Source organism: Heteronotia binoei, chromosome 10 (assembly GCF_032191835.1).
Source record: "Heteronotia binoei isolate CCM8104 ecotype False Entrance Well chromosome 10, APGP_CSIRO_Hbin_v1, whole genome shotgun sequence".
Classification (NCBI taxonomy): Eukaryota; Metazoa; Chordata; class Lepidosauria; order Squamata; family Gekkonidae; genus Heteronotia; species Heteronotia binoei.
The window spans coordinates 37,906,165-37,920,407 of NC_083232.1; the positions used below are offsets into that span (position 1 = coordinate 37,906,165).

A 14,243-nucleotide genomic window follows, 5' to 3' on the forward strand; every position below is an offset into this window, starting at 1 on the left:
TCATTTATGAACAAGTTAAAGAGCATGGGACCCAGTACCGAGCCCTGTGGCACCCCACTGCTTACCGTCCTCCACTGCGAAGACTGCCCATTTATACTCACTCTCTACTTGTACCCAACTGCCCCACTACTGAGGGATCCAAAGATGGTTTTCAACACATAATATGGTTACTCAGACAACATTTGTGCATACTCCAAAGAACATCACAGCAAAGCTCTGCCTGTAGTGATGTTGAGTTCTGTGCCATATGTCTAGGGTCTGATCGTGTAAGCAAGAATGAGTCATGAATCATGAGCTAGCAATGCCAATAGGTGGAATAATGTTCAGCAACAAATATGGCTGTGATTCTCATTGCATTCACTGGTACATTTATTTTGCAGTTTCTAGTCTGTAACCTGTATACCCATGTCTCCTATGTGAGAAAGAAGTCATTGATTGAGTGAAAGAGAGAAACTCTGCTGCATATTATAGGTTCTCCTAGATTTTAATAAGAATGTACACTTATGATTAATGGCCTTTGACTGCAAATCAAAACATCCATTCATTCATATTGTAGGTTAAGCAGAGCCATAAGGTGCAAATGCTGTCAAGATTTTTGTGGTCATTGGGGTGAGGGATGCTGCTCAGGTGTTCCTTTGTGAGTTAAAGGCTCTCCCTCCCTGAATTTTCTTTGTGGAAGCATCTTGTCAACTGGCTTAACAGCCCCTTCAGCCCATTAGCAACAGTGGAATTGGGATCGTGGTAGACATTTGTATCTGGGGTCCTAAGACGAAATATTGGTAATGGTTGTGTGAAGAAGTGTTAGCAATTCTCAGTTTGTTTTGAGCCTTAGCTGTTTGTTCAAATTAACTGTTCACCAGAGTGTTCTAAACTGCATAGACACAAGGCAAAAACGATGATGATATTGATATTGGATTTATATCCTGCCCCACTCCAAATCTCAGCATCTCAGAGTGGCCCACAATCTCCTTTTTCTTCCTCCCACACAACAGACACCCTGTGAGGTGGGTGGGGCTGAGAGGACTCTCACAGCAGCTGCCCTTTCAAGGACAACTTCTGCCAGATCTATGGCTGACCCAAGGCCATTCCAGCAGGTGCAAGTGGAGGAGTGGAAAATCAAACCCGGTTCTCCCAGATAAGAGTCTGCACGCTTAACCACTACACCAAACTGGCCATGCATGCCCCTTGATTTATGAAGTCAGGGCTCCCTTGCCATGTCTTATAGCCTTCTCTGTGAGGTGCTCTGATTGGCTGAGCTGTTAGATGGAATCCTGTCTGTGACAGTAGTGGTAGAGGAAGGAAGTGGAGGCAGTCATGATTGGGGTCTCCCATTGACTTCAGTGGAAGTATTTGACAAGCCATCTCTTCCTCAAGTATAGTATGCCATCAGAGGGTATGCAAACATGCTTTCAGCTGAGTGTAAGACTTGTCTTTATCATCTCTCTTGTCCATGGTAATTGTATTTTACCTTGTGAGCTGTCAGTAGCCCCCTGGCAGCATTCTGCTTGGCACAAGTATGCCAATGCTCTGTTAGCCTTGAGTTCCACACCACCATTGGTGTGGACACAGAGGTGATGCTGTACTTCTGTACAAATATATGGTGAGGATAGAATTTCTCTGTTAATTTTTGAATTCTATGATATAAACAATCGCAATTGTTTTACATTAGTTTGTCCACCCCCACACAGGGCCATCTAACTAGAAGGTTCTTCTGCTCAGGGCTGAAGGAGAGCCATTCAAGAATCATGCCTTACTCTTGTGTGGTTCCCATTCATTTCAGTGAACACTTGAACAGGTCTGCTTCCCTGGAAGATTATATTCTTAGGACTGTCATCTTTCTCTTTGGGAAGCAGAGCACGTGATGTCAATCTAATAAAGCTGTAAGCCTCAAAGTGTAAAGCAAAGCTGGAGAGAATCATGGTAGGCATGTTTTTACATTTAACCTAACTGTGCCTTCTATGAAGCAGGCTTATCTCTTGCTTAGCCTTTAATAAAATTGGATCCATAGGTATTTATATCCAAATAGGAAAATAAAATTAATTTCTTTCCATTCAGTTATCAGGAAGAGAGCATGTCCTCTGATCTGAAACAGAAAAGGACACTTAAACTTCAGCCTTAGTATCAACTGTAAGTGCATAAGGCTGTCTTTTTATGTATATGATACAATAGTAGAACAAGGTGGAGCAGGAATAAAGGTTATGGAAGAGCAGAATATCCTATTCAAGTTTGCAGTCTTGATCTTCATTAGGTTTTATCCTGATCACTAAGAAAGGAAGGGGTAGCATGTGGAGATTGTATATGACTTTCTCTTGGGTATACAGATTTAATCAGTTTTAGGTGCTTTTAATTAAAACATATTTTGAAAATACTCTAAATAGTTGTTGATGCAAGGTAGAAGATTCATTTTCTCTTGTGGAACAGAGAGCTATTGTGTAGTAATCTACTTTCTTGCTATTGTGAGATGCAGATTTGAATTTAGAGGAGGGATAATTGCTCAGTGCTGTAGCACATGCTTTGCATTCAGAAGATCCCAGAGTCAATCAGTGCCATCTCTGAGTTTATTGGAAAGATATTTTTCTGTCCCCAAACCTGGAAAAATGCTGCCAGTTAGAGAAGATCAGTGATCTCTTAATGTGATATATATTTATCTGTTCCCTGATGCTTCTTAAAGCTTGCAGATAGAACAGAAAGGATTGTGAATGGAACAGAAAAAACAACCACCAAGGAGCTTTTGATAACTTTCTACCTGGTAGCTGACTAGCAGTGTGCTGAGCAGATGCATCACAGCAAAGCTCCCTCAACTTTGCCATAGACTATCTTGTTCTCTCTCAGCTTGGAAACTTCTTCGTGTGGCTCCCTGTTGAGCAACTTTTTGGAGACTGAAACCAAATAGTTTCTGTCCCCAGACCAAAGAGCCAGTCCCAGTGTCCCTGCACCATTTTGGTTCTTCAGGAGAGCAAAGGAGAATGATGCTTGATTTGGAATATCTGTTTCTGGAACCTCCAAACATTTTATGGTTGCCCTCACTCTTGTGGCAGTCATTTTGTGGTGATGTCCACCACACTTTATCAGAATTCTAAAAGTGCCCACAGGCTCAACAAGGTTGGACAACTCTGGAGTTAAGGAGGCCAGATTTTTGCGCTTTGACATGAGACCCCCCTGTCCCTTCCCCCATTGCTGTGTGCTGCTGGGCAGCTGAGTGGGGGACAATGGTTTGGGACACTGCGGTCAGGGTGATCAGCAATGCACCAGTGCCGTGAAAACGTTTCTGGTACAATCCAGAAGTTAAATCATTGTCAGGTGATGTTCTAGCATTTATCCGGAACTCAACCATAGAGTTTTGGGTGACTGCTAGATCATCATCAGCAACATGATGGCATTCCTTGCAGGTCACTCCAGAAGTGATGTGAGTTGCCACCGAAGTGCCCCCCCCCCCAAGGCTGGGAACCCTGTCTGGAGAAGAGCTAGGGTGGCCCACGGTCTGACTCTGTATAATACAGCTTATTATGTCACTATAAGTATGATGCATGGGACTGTGCACTCTTGAAGGAAGGGCAGAATAAAAATGTACTTAATAAATATATGTTCAGTTTTGCAGATTCTTTTACATCTAAGAAATGACATTTTTTCTAAACAGTTTTTCTCTATAGATTTATCTTAATATTATCGACAGCACTGTATTGATACAAAGCCATTGCGGAGACAGATGACTTTTATCAAATGAACATCTGTACTTATTTGTTATTATAGGTCCAGAACTGAAAATTTAGAGTAGTGGAAACATTCTGGCCAGCCCTGGTTGTAGTGAGAGGATTAACTGAATGACTATTGGGGGCAGAAAATGCAGTTTTTTCACAAACATTCGATTTTTTTTTTATAAATGAACATTTGCAGTAATAGTCACATTTACAACGCTTGCCTATATCATTCAGTTCACATAGCTACAACTGTGTTTGCATTTTGTCTAGCAGGAAATAGTAACCAGTAATAGCATTAACATGTATCCAGAGCCTGTACAAAAGGTTTACACTGTCCGCTGGTTGTCCTATTCAACATCATTCATCATAATAGGAAATAAGGTTTGTTTTGAAGTTTTTACCTATGGGCTGTTTAATTTGAACAGCTAATTTTTATTGAATAACTTCTCCTTCCATTCCTTTGTCCAGGCGCTAATTCAGGATATTTTAGTGACAGAGGCAGAAAATCCCAATAATACTCTTTATCTTTTTGGTTAAAATAATATAATTCAATATCTGGCATTTTGGTGCTTTGTCATGGCTCTTTCAGGTCTACCCTCCACCTTCCCCTGCCCTAAAGCAACAATTTGACTCCAGACATCCAAAGACAATAACATTTCTTTTCAAAATGTATTTCTATTGAAATCATTTTATATGATATTTGATAGCTACATTGGAAGTATTGTTCTTAAGAGGTGAGAAAACAGGGCAGCACTCTGAGTCTGGTTTAGTTCAGGCAGTAACTATACAACACATTCAAGCTTCGTGTACTCAGCTCTCTACTCTCCAGATGAAATTTTGGGATAGGAATGTCCACACAGAGCACTGGGGAGCGCAGTGTGTGCTGTATGTGTGAGTTGCAGCAGGCCAACCTGTTCCTTCTCTTGATGACAGCACATACAGAATTACATGTATAAGCAAGTACTTAACTGTGTCTGTGGCTTTACAGACAAGGGTTGTTGGTTCTTTTTGCAGTAAATAAAATGGAAAATCCAATTTGCAATTGCAGAATAAGTCTCTGAATGAAATGTGATCTTCATAGCAGTGTTGGTCAGGGGGTTACAGCTAATCGTGGTGCTGCCTTTCTTCCCCGTGGCCTGTACCTTAAAACTGCATGCAGTGTGTGAATCTGTTTTCTGAGCCAACCAGGACAGATTTCGACACCCCCAGCTTGTAGCTTATTAGGTCCTCTTTGTCACAGCGCTTAATCCTGCCGCCTGATCCTTGTTAGAACAGAGTGTTGTGAAGGCCCTCTAATAAAGGGAGGTGGGTGTCAGCCTCCAAACTAGACTCACTCAAGCATAAGGCACTTAGGGCAATTGCTGCCTGACTGACAGAGGGACGAAATGCTTCCTTCATGTTTTTATTTAAGAGGAGAACAGACCTTGAGACAGAATAACAGAGCTGGGGGTGATGGCAACTTGTTTATAGGCTCCTCTGAGGCAAACATTCCTTCAGCTACCCACTCCTTCCTTATGTGTGTATATAGATCTGGCTTTTCTGTAATTACGCTAACCTTTTTCATATTAGGCTTTTATTAAGGATTAAAGGTGATGCAGAGCATGGAAAATGACAGATTGAGAGGCAGACTGGAGAACTGCTCAGCCTCTGTCTTACTTGCTTGCATCATTATTTAGGTCTTGTAAATTCTTGTTGGAGGACTGCAGCTTAAATTCTATAGGAGGTCAATGAGGGGATTGCTCTGTGTGTGTGTGTGTGTGTATGCTAGCCCGTCATGTGAAAGGACGGAATATAAATCTACTAAAATAAATAAAATAAAAAATAGGTATCCCCATGCTCAAGCTAATAGCTAAAGGAAAACAGTGTCTGGGGAGAAGGACTAAAAACTTTCCCCAACCCTGTTCTACATCCCAATACAAATTTTCTCTCTCTCACAGCTCCTTTTAAACATTAAAAAAAATTTTCCAGTGATCTGATATATTTCTTACACAATCTGTGTTAGGTCCTGAACGTTGAGCTACTGCTCAGGAAGTGAAGTGGCTCTGGAGGTTCTCAGAATGCAACTCAGGGGAACATCAGTGGCCCCCAGCTCTCTCTCTTAACAGCCTTGCAACTACTTATTTATGCTTTCCATGAAAATGTTAGATGACTTTGGACTTGCCTAACCACCTTCATAAGGCAGTGGGTAACACTAATAATTTAGCTATATTTAGCCACTGATAGAGCCTTTGATGGTGAAAATGCCGGTAGTTGTAGGGTGAACTTTGCAACTGTATAGTAAGACATTTTCAGAAGCATAGTAAGGAGAAACAAGGTATGGTGTGGTGGGAGATATTGGGGTAGGATAGAAAAGCAGGGAATATCTTGAGGTAGAAAAAGTTATCTCATTCTACCAGAGTTAAATGTTGTATATTTTGTGACCATGCAAAAATTGGAGGGTTGCCCTAGAACCAAGGCTAAAGGGTACCATAGCAACAGGGGCCCAGCACAGCCTGTCACAAGAGATTATTTCAGAGGAGCATTGGACCCCTTACAAGGCAGTATAATTCCCTGTGAGAAACCATGAGGAGGAGGAAGGTGACTTGAGAAGTAGTTAAAGGGCTATAGTTAACCAGGTGAAAGAGAATTTCCCCTGAGCTCAGCTGGCTGCTTGGAAACTGGGCCTAGAGTAGAGGAGATGGAAAAGAAAGTGCTGTTAGCAGCTTTTCCTGAGCCAAAAGTCACATGCTCCCTCTAAAGTCCTGTGTGGATTTCATCCACCCCACCCTAAAGATTTTGATATCTCATTTTAACTTTTGAATCTTGAGCCATCTCTGTTTCTAGCCAGTGGAATAGGTATTGTGTTATCTATGTTATCTTGGAAATATTAATCTGCTTTGGGTTGTAGGGAAGAAAAGAAGGTAGGAGGGCTTGGCCACAGGTTGCTAAGGTTCTAATTTTGTGCATACTTACTTGGGAGAAATCATATTTGAGATCACATTTCAGTGAGTATTCTTATCATACTTGCAGCATTCTAATTCCTAAGCATGTTATTTGCATTGTGAAGCAACATTCTTAATTGGTCACCAAAAATTAAATTCCTATCTTACCCTTGCAGGTAATTTGGATTTGACTGGTCAAAAACAAGTCTTCAAAGCAGAGAATAATCCTTGGGTCACCCCTATTGCAGATCAGTTCCAGCTTGGAATTTCCCATGTGTTTGAATATATTCGTTCAGAAACATACAAATAGTGAGTATTCTTTGTGTGTGTGTGCGCATGTTTTTTTCTCTCTTCTTTCTTGTTCATAATGAGATTTTGAAGAAAAACACTGGGGCCTCCCTTGGGCCAGTTTTCCCAGTTAATAACTCCCTCTCAATACAAGATAAATTGCTGTTTTAATGAATTTAATTAATTTTAATTCATTATTTCCTGCATTTTAGTTAGTTTTTACATTATTTATATTTTGCTTTTTCCTCCTGGCTCAAAGCGGCATACAAATCATATTTTAAAATGTCACACTTTAAAACTAAATAACACCCTCCCCTCCCAAATCTTGAGTCACACTGTGAAAAAAACAACTGAGGGCCAGACCAGACTGGTAGTAAGAGTTCTGGATTTAGAGCCCCAGAGATTTTCTTAAAAGTTACTTCTCTGGCAGGTGGGGACACAATCTGAGTTGAGACCATGATACATGGGAAGAGGAAGCTTAAACCTTTCCCACTCAACAGTACAGCAGATAGTGCCTCCACAGGGCCGTTTCTGGTCAGCAGAATGGTGCAGGGAAAAACACTTAAGCTCATGCTGTGATCCCAATTTGAAGCGGGGCCCCTGCACAACTCAGAATTAACCTTAAAAAAATTACTGGAGACCTGAACATGGAATTTCCCTGCCTGAACTTGGCACTCCATTCCCTCAATTCCACTTTCTTCACTGTGAGGATAGGAGGTTTCCTAGAGCATTTTGTTGATATTTGTCATCACTGTGGATAAATGAGATTCCTTTTTTTCTTCTTCAGACAATTGTTTTTCATGTCTTTGTGAGTCTGTCTCTTGGGAGGCAAGCCCCATTGTACAGTGAGCTCTCCCTGGCTTTCTTGCTTTTTGGTCCCTCATCATGGCATCCAAGGCATTGTTCAAGAAATATTCTAAATGTGAAACAAAAAAGACACACAGCGATGAGAATGAGTTCTGTCTCCTGTGCTTAGGAGAGGCAGTGCTTTACCCTGAAGAAGAAGAAGATATTGGATTTATATCCCACCCTCCACTCCAAAGAGTCTCAGAGCGGCTCACAAACTCCTTTACCTTCCTCCCCCACAACAGACACCCTGTGAGGTGGGTGGGGCTGGAGAGGGCTCTCACAGCAGCTGCCCTTTCAAGGACAACCTCTGCCAGAGCTATGGCGGACCCAAGGCCATGCTAGCAGGTGCAAGTGGAGGAGTGGGGAATCAACCCCAGTTCTCCCAGATAAGAGTCCGCACACTTAACCACTACACCAAGCTGGCTCTGTCAGATAGGGCTTCTAGGTTGAAAGCTGCACTGTGGGAGAAGGCTTTGTCTTCCTCAGCTCCATCCAGAGTGATTCTGAGTTTGGGTTCAACTGTCTTGGGTCCATTTCCCCTGGCTCCAACTACTGAACCCCATTCTGGGTCCGCATTGGTTCATTTGGTTTCAGCAGGTCTGACCATTAGAATGGCTCTGATTCTTCCAAAAAGGGCTATGTCAGTTGCCCTGGAGGCAGAATCTAGACATTCTTGTTCACCTTCTCCAGGGCCTTTGACCAAGGTCTGATTGCAATTGGAACTTCCTCCAAGGAAGCGTAAGAAATCAGAGCACAAAGAGAAGACTGAGTCCGTATCCAAGTCTGCTCATGGCAAGTCTTTGAAGGATCCAGAGCCTGGCCAGGACATTACTCTGATTCTTCTGCATACCCTGTCACCTCACCTAGCTTCCTTTACTGGAACCTTCTTTGGTGCAGATGATGCCCACCCTTGCATTACTGCAGGACAACTGGTGCCATTAGAATTGGGATCTCTTTTAGCTTGGCAACTGAGGAGCAGGCCCTCCTCAGCATTATTATTATATGTTACCATCCTACCTAAAGAGATAGACGGGACATCACCCTCAAATTTTGGAGGAGCATGATTTGAATATAAGGGGTTACATGGAGGCCCGGTCCACACTGGTTCCATTCTGATCCCCATGGCATGAGCCTGAAAAAATATCTCATTATAGTTCCAAGAGTGCCTCAGATCCATCAATTATACTGCACCTCAGAACCCTGTCTGAACTGTAAAAACTTCCTGTGGATTGAAATATGGAAATAGGCATCCTTTACGTCAAGAGCCGCAAACCACCTGGGGCAAGAACTTGTTTAATTACCTGAAACCCAATATGGGTGTGCATTCACCATCTTTTTTATCAACTAGGGGAAAAAATTTTTGAGTGGAAACCTGGGAGTGAAACCCACCTGAGACCTGTTCCACTGCGCTCTTCCTGAGAAGTTCCTTTAGTTGAACTCTATTTTCTGAGAAGGGGTTATCCACTGTGGTTGAAGCTGGGTGCAAGGGAGTTGAGATAACATACTTGAACTATAGATAAAATCCAATTATTAGAACTAATTTGGTACCAAGTCTCTGCAAATTGTGCCAGCCTATCCTTCAAACTGAAAATACCTGCAACTACTGGGGTGGATAGTCAGAACTTAGCTGGATGTTTAAACACCCCCTGGATCTAGGGAGGGGGGGGTTGCCCTAGGCACCAGCAGGGGGACACCAAATTAGGGGGAGAAAGATTGGCTACTTTTGCCATGGAGAGATGACAAAAGCAGCCCCATGGCTTCCCCTCCCCGTTTAAACACCCACTGTTAAGAGGCAGCGAAAGCGCTGCATACCCTTCACTTTTGGAGGGTCCTCCTCTACTATTTAGAAAACCATTTTGTAAGCACAAAGCACTGTTTGTTATTGGGTTCCCAAGAAAGGGTAAAGGTGCTTCAGCTCAGTCGATGTTCAGATAAGCGGTGGCAGCCATCTGTTCTTGTTACACAGCATCTAGATAGTCATGTCCTCTCATTGTGAAAGCACACTCCATCCAAGTTCAGGGGTCATCTACCACCTTTCATTGACAAGTTCCCCATCTGGACATCTGCAAGGCAGCAACCTGGTCAGCAGAATACACATTAGTGAAACATTATGCTTTAGATCTTCAGGCAAGGAAAGAGGTAGATGTGAGCAAGGCTGTTCTGTATTTCAGTGAAAGACTCACCTCACCTCCTCTGGTGTGTAAGTTGCTAATGGTTCCAATGTGGGGCTGCACAAGAAGACAGAAGATGAAAACAGTTATGCTTACCTGTAACTGTTGTTCATCAGTGTCTTCTGTGCAGGCCCACTTTTCCTCCCTCCAGTCCTTCCATGAGCTCTTATAGGGCCTATTGTGCCATAAAAGGGGACTTGTAGTGACTTAGCAGGAACTGAGGGAAGGAGGTGCCTGCCGTTGGAGCATGTGACATGTTGCACAGAAATCCTGCACCCGCATCAGCTCCAAAAGGGGTGGGGGAGGTGCTTCCTTTTTGGAATTTTTAACTGAGAAGAAAGTGTCCGTGGCCAGCCTGCACAGACACAGTCCCAATGTATGTCTGCCAATTTACTTTGCTCCTTGGTCTCTCTTCCCCACCATTTCTAAATGCCCTTGGCAATGTCCCAGTCTTCTTCTCTTCTTCCCTTTTACCTCAAGTAGTGATGGAAGTAGATGTAGCAATTTTAAGCCAAATATAGGTTGTTCTTGTGTTTCCAGTAATCTCAGTGTAACTTACAAGAATAGAACATAAAGGCAAAGTCTACTGTAAATAATTTTCTGAATTGTCTTATTACAAACTCAAAGTAGAAACAGTGAAAAGGTATGTGGCAAGTGATCAGAATGCTCATAAAAAGATCAATGCGTCCATGGGCACAGATACAAGGCAAGATATTCCCAACCCTGGCATACTGTGAAACATAGTAATTTTGATACTTAATGCTGGGTGAGCACTGCTTATTTCTGAGCAGCTTCAAGCAAAGAGATGGAGCAACGACAGGCAATGGAGCTGTCAAGAGCTTTATATTTGGCTTCCATCGTTGTCTCTGATCCCAAAGGAATAGTCTTTTCTACGCACTTTTAGGGACATTCTCATCAGTTGACACACAGAACTCCTATTAATATCTCATTTTTCCCCCTGATGTTTTCTCTTCTTCAGTTTCATTATTACAACAACCACCCTGTGTGATAGGTCAGTCTGAGATCGAGTGATAAGCCCAAGATGAAAAAAAAAGAGTTTCCATGGCAGAGTGAGGACTCGAACTCCAGATCCTAGTCCAGCACTCTAACCACTGCACCACATTGCTGAGAGAAAGCTGAAGCTGACACTTTTCTGTCTATTCAACTATAGCCTTGTTTTAGGGGTATATTTCCATGTATATTCTGTCTGAGAGGTAAAATGATTTGTCAATGCAAAGCAGACTTGAAATTCGCCTTTCTTTTTTGTTTGGAGCAGATATTTGCCCTGTGTCTCAGAAGTAGCAAAGCACATCACAGTTGTAGGTTGGGAGTGCCCTGTCCATGAAGATTTTATGCAAAGAAATGATAAATTATTGAAATAAGCTACTGCCATGGGACTCATGATGCATTATCAATGAGGTCTTCAGTGTTGAACAAATTAGCCACTTGTGGACTAGAGATGATGTGTCAGATTGCAACTGCCATATGCTAAGGAATTATGATGAACCCATAAAGAAATACCTGACTCTCACTTGATGAGATGGGAAACCAGTAATTTTTCATTGGAACCAACTTTATCAGATAGAAAGGATGTTGTGGAAGCTATTTAAGTGGACAAGACTTGGATGGGGCATTGGTTTGAAAGATAGTCTTCCATGCAATGTTCAGTGAAGGCAGTGAGGGACAAACAGCTCTCTCTGGGAAGGAATGATTTCAAAATTCAGGATGAATTGCTTGTTATGCAATTGAATATGTCTTTGGACAACGGTGGTGGTTAAAATCTTATTTTGAACTTGGTTGTTTTCCCTGAGTGATACGGAATTCTGGGACACTGAGGAGGAACTCAAGAGACTTCTGTTGTGTGTTATAGAATCTGTTTGTTTGCAAATGCAGGGGTGGAGCAGGAGGGAAGAAAGCTGGAGACATTGGCAGTCTACAACAACAGAGCCCCATAAGCAACATGGCACCATTGCAGCTGCCAACCGGCTGCGGAAATTCAGAACTCTATTTCTTTTCCTCTAGTCAGAGTAAAAAAACCCAGCCAAACAATTTATTTGTGTTCTCCTCACCATGTAGCCCCCCAGAATACCATGTGAGGATGGTCTGTATTCTAGGCACATCAGCTGGCTTACTAGTGACTACTATGTAATTGCATTTAGCTATCAAGTTGCACTGAAACTTACTGAGCTGGTATGGTATATCTCTTCATTTTGAATAATGTGGGTATAACAGTAAATCAGATGCCACATAATACATGGGATGGTTAAAAGTCACCAAGTTTAGTTACTGTGTCCAAAGCTGTAAATATTATTCCTGATTGGTAAAACTAATTATCCATCCAGTTGGCGGAAGCTAGAAACTGCTGGCTTACTATGTAGTTTAGTGTACACTGTGATAAGATACCATGTGCTACGTGGGTATCTGGCCGTTTATATTTATTTGTTATATTTTTATTCCGTTATTTCCCTAAGGAGTACAGATTGGGATACATAGTTCTTCCCTGTTCTTATTTTATTCAGGGTCGCCTAGGGGGCTTCATGGTTGAGTGGGGATAAATCTCTGGTCTCTCCAGTCCCAGTCTAATAACTGTTCATTTATTTTACTTCATTTATACCCAACCTTTCTCCCCAGTGGCTCCCCAAAGCAGCTTACATTGTTCTTTCCATTGTATCCTCACAACAATCCTGCTGTCTCAAAGTCACCCAGCAATGGCATTGGCTCTTTTCATACACAGAAATTCTGAAAATACCTAAAAATCCCAAGATTGTCATAGGTGTTTGTTTGTTTGCAGGTATCTGATCTCCCAAGGGTGTAAGCCTCAGCCCAACCATATAGGTGGAAGCAATGCAGGAACAACTGTCAAAGGGCCTGTTAAATCGTTTCACACCCAATATGTGTAAAACTCTTCTCAGTGATCAAGGGCCAAGTATCCTGTTGGCTTCCCTGTTATATGCTTTCCTGAAGAATGCACTAGAAGCCAAATTTCTTTAACATCCCTGTTGATTTTGCAGGATCTCCATTATATATGTAAATCTTCTCTTAGAAAACAAACATCAAAATCAAAACTTATAGTATCACATCAAAAATTATAGTAATGTGTAATGGCAGCATATTTTGTCAGAGGCAATAACTTCTTTTTTTTTTTTTTTTGCTAGTGCCCCAGTCAACCTTCAAAATGACCTTTATGTTGTAAGTGTATTCTCTGAGGATCTTGTATGTCTAGGATAATGACAAAGACATGATGGATAGTATGATTTATTGGCTATAATATACGCAGCAAGTACAGACAGACATAAATGTTTAGAACAAAACAGCAAATAAAACTCCAGTGAAGGATTGCAATCTTGAAATGTTATCGGAATTAGTGTAAGATAATTAGTGACTCAGTAAAGCCCCAACGTGCAAAGAGTGGTGTTACGGGTTGGGCTTAGCATTTGTAAAACAGGAGGCAGTTTCCCCAACTACATTTTAAGCATTAATCATGTTTTCCTGATTGTTTCTTCATGTGAAAATTGCTCTTTGTCCAGTCTGAAAGGCAAATTCTGTCTTCTGAAAGGCAAATTATTTTGATGTTCTCATTTGTGATGCTGATTAAAGTTGCTACCTGATGATCTAATTTTTGTGAAAGCTACCTGGCAGTCTTTTCAAGCAGCTGTTACACCAAACTAATGCCTGGCTTTCAAAGCTGCTGTTTCTTTATATGACTTGTTCATTTGCTGTAAGTAGGGTTGCCAGCCTCCAGGTGGGGCCTGGAGATATCCAGCTTTTACAACTGATCTCCAGCAGGCGGAGACCAGCCCCCCTGGAGAAAATGTCTGGTTTGAAGGGTAGACTCTGTCATTGTGCCATGCTGAGGCCCCTCCTCGCCACAAATGCCATCTTCTCCCAGATCCACTTCCAAAGTCTCCAGGTATTTCCCAACACAGATCTGGCAACCCTAGATGTAAGTTAAAATTATTATGGAAATAGTCACCATCCTAGAACTTACTACCTCTTCCTGTGCAACAATCACACTGGAGTTAGGACCATTGACAAGACTTCCTATGAACTGGAGTAAGTCTTGTTTCTTTGTTCCTATTCATGAAGGTGTTTTAGGAGATACCAGTTTTTAAAATCTGCTGCTCTTAAGTTAAAAAAAGTTCAGACCTTCCGAATTGGGAGCTACTGATTAAAACAACAGGTATGTGTCCAGGACAGCATATAACTACAAGAGTGGTATAATGCCATGTCATATGGGACTGCAGGATTTTTTGGTTAGCAAACACACTAATAGTACACCAGTGGCATTGGTTGGTAACTTCCCATGCAGCCCATGC

General features: G+C 42.0%; 1 protein-coding gene across 1 annotated transcript in view; it reads left to right on the forward strand.

The window, feature by feature from the left end:
- The window catches only part of RSU1 (Ras suppressor protein 1), a 103,364-nt gene that overhangs the window by 50,580 nt on the left and 38,541 nt on the right, over positions 1-14,243 (forward strand). Inside the window, exon 8 of the mRNA XM_060248424.1 lies at positions 6,796-6,928. Within this exon, the coding sequence (XP_060104407.1) occupies positions 6,796-6,928 (133 nt within the window). The remainder of the gene's footprint in view (positions 1-6,795; positions 6,929-14,243) is intronic.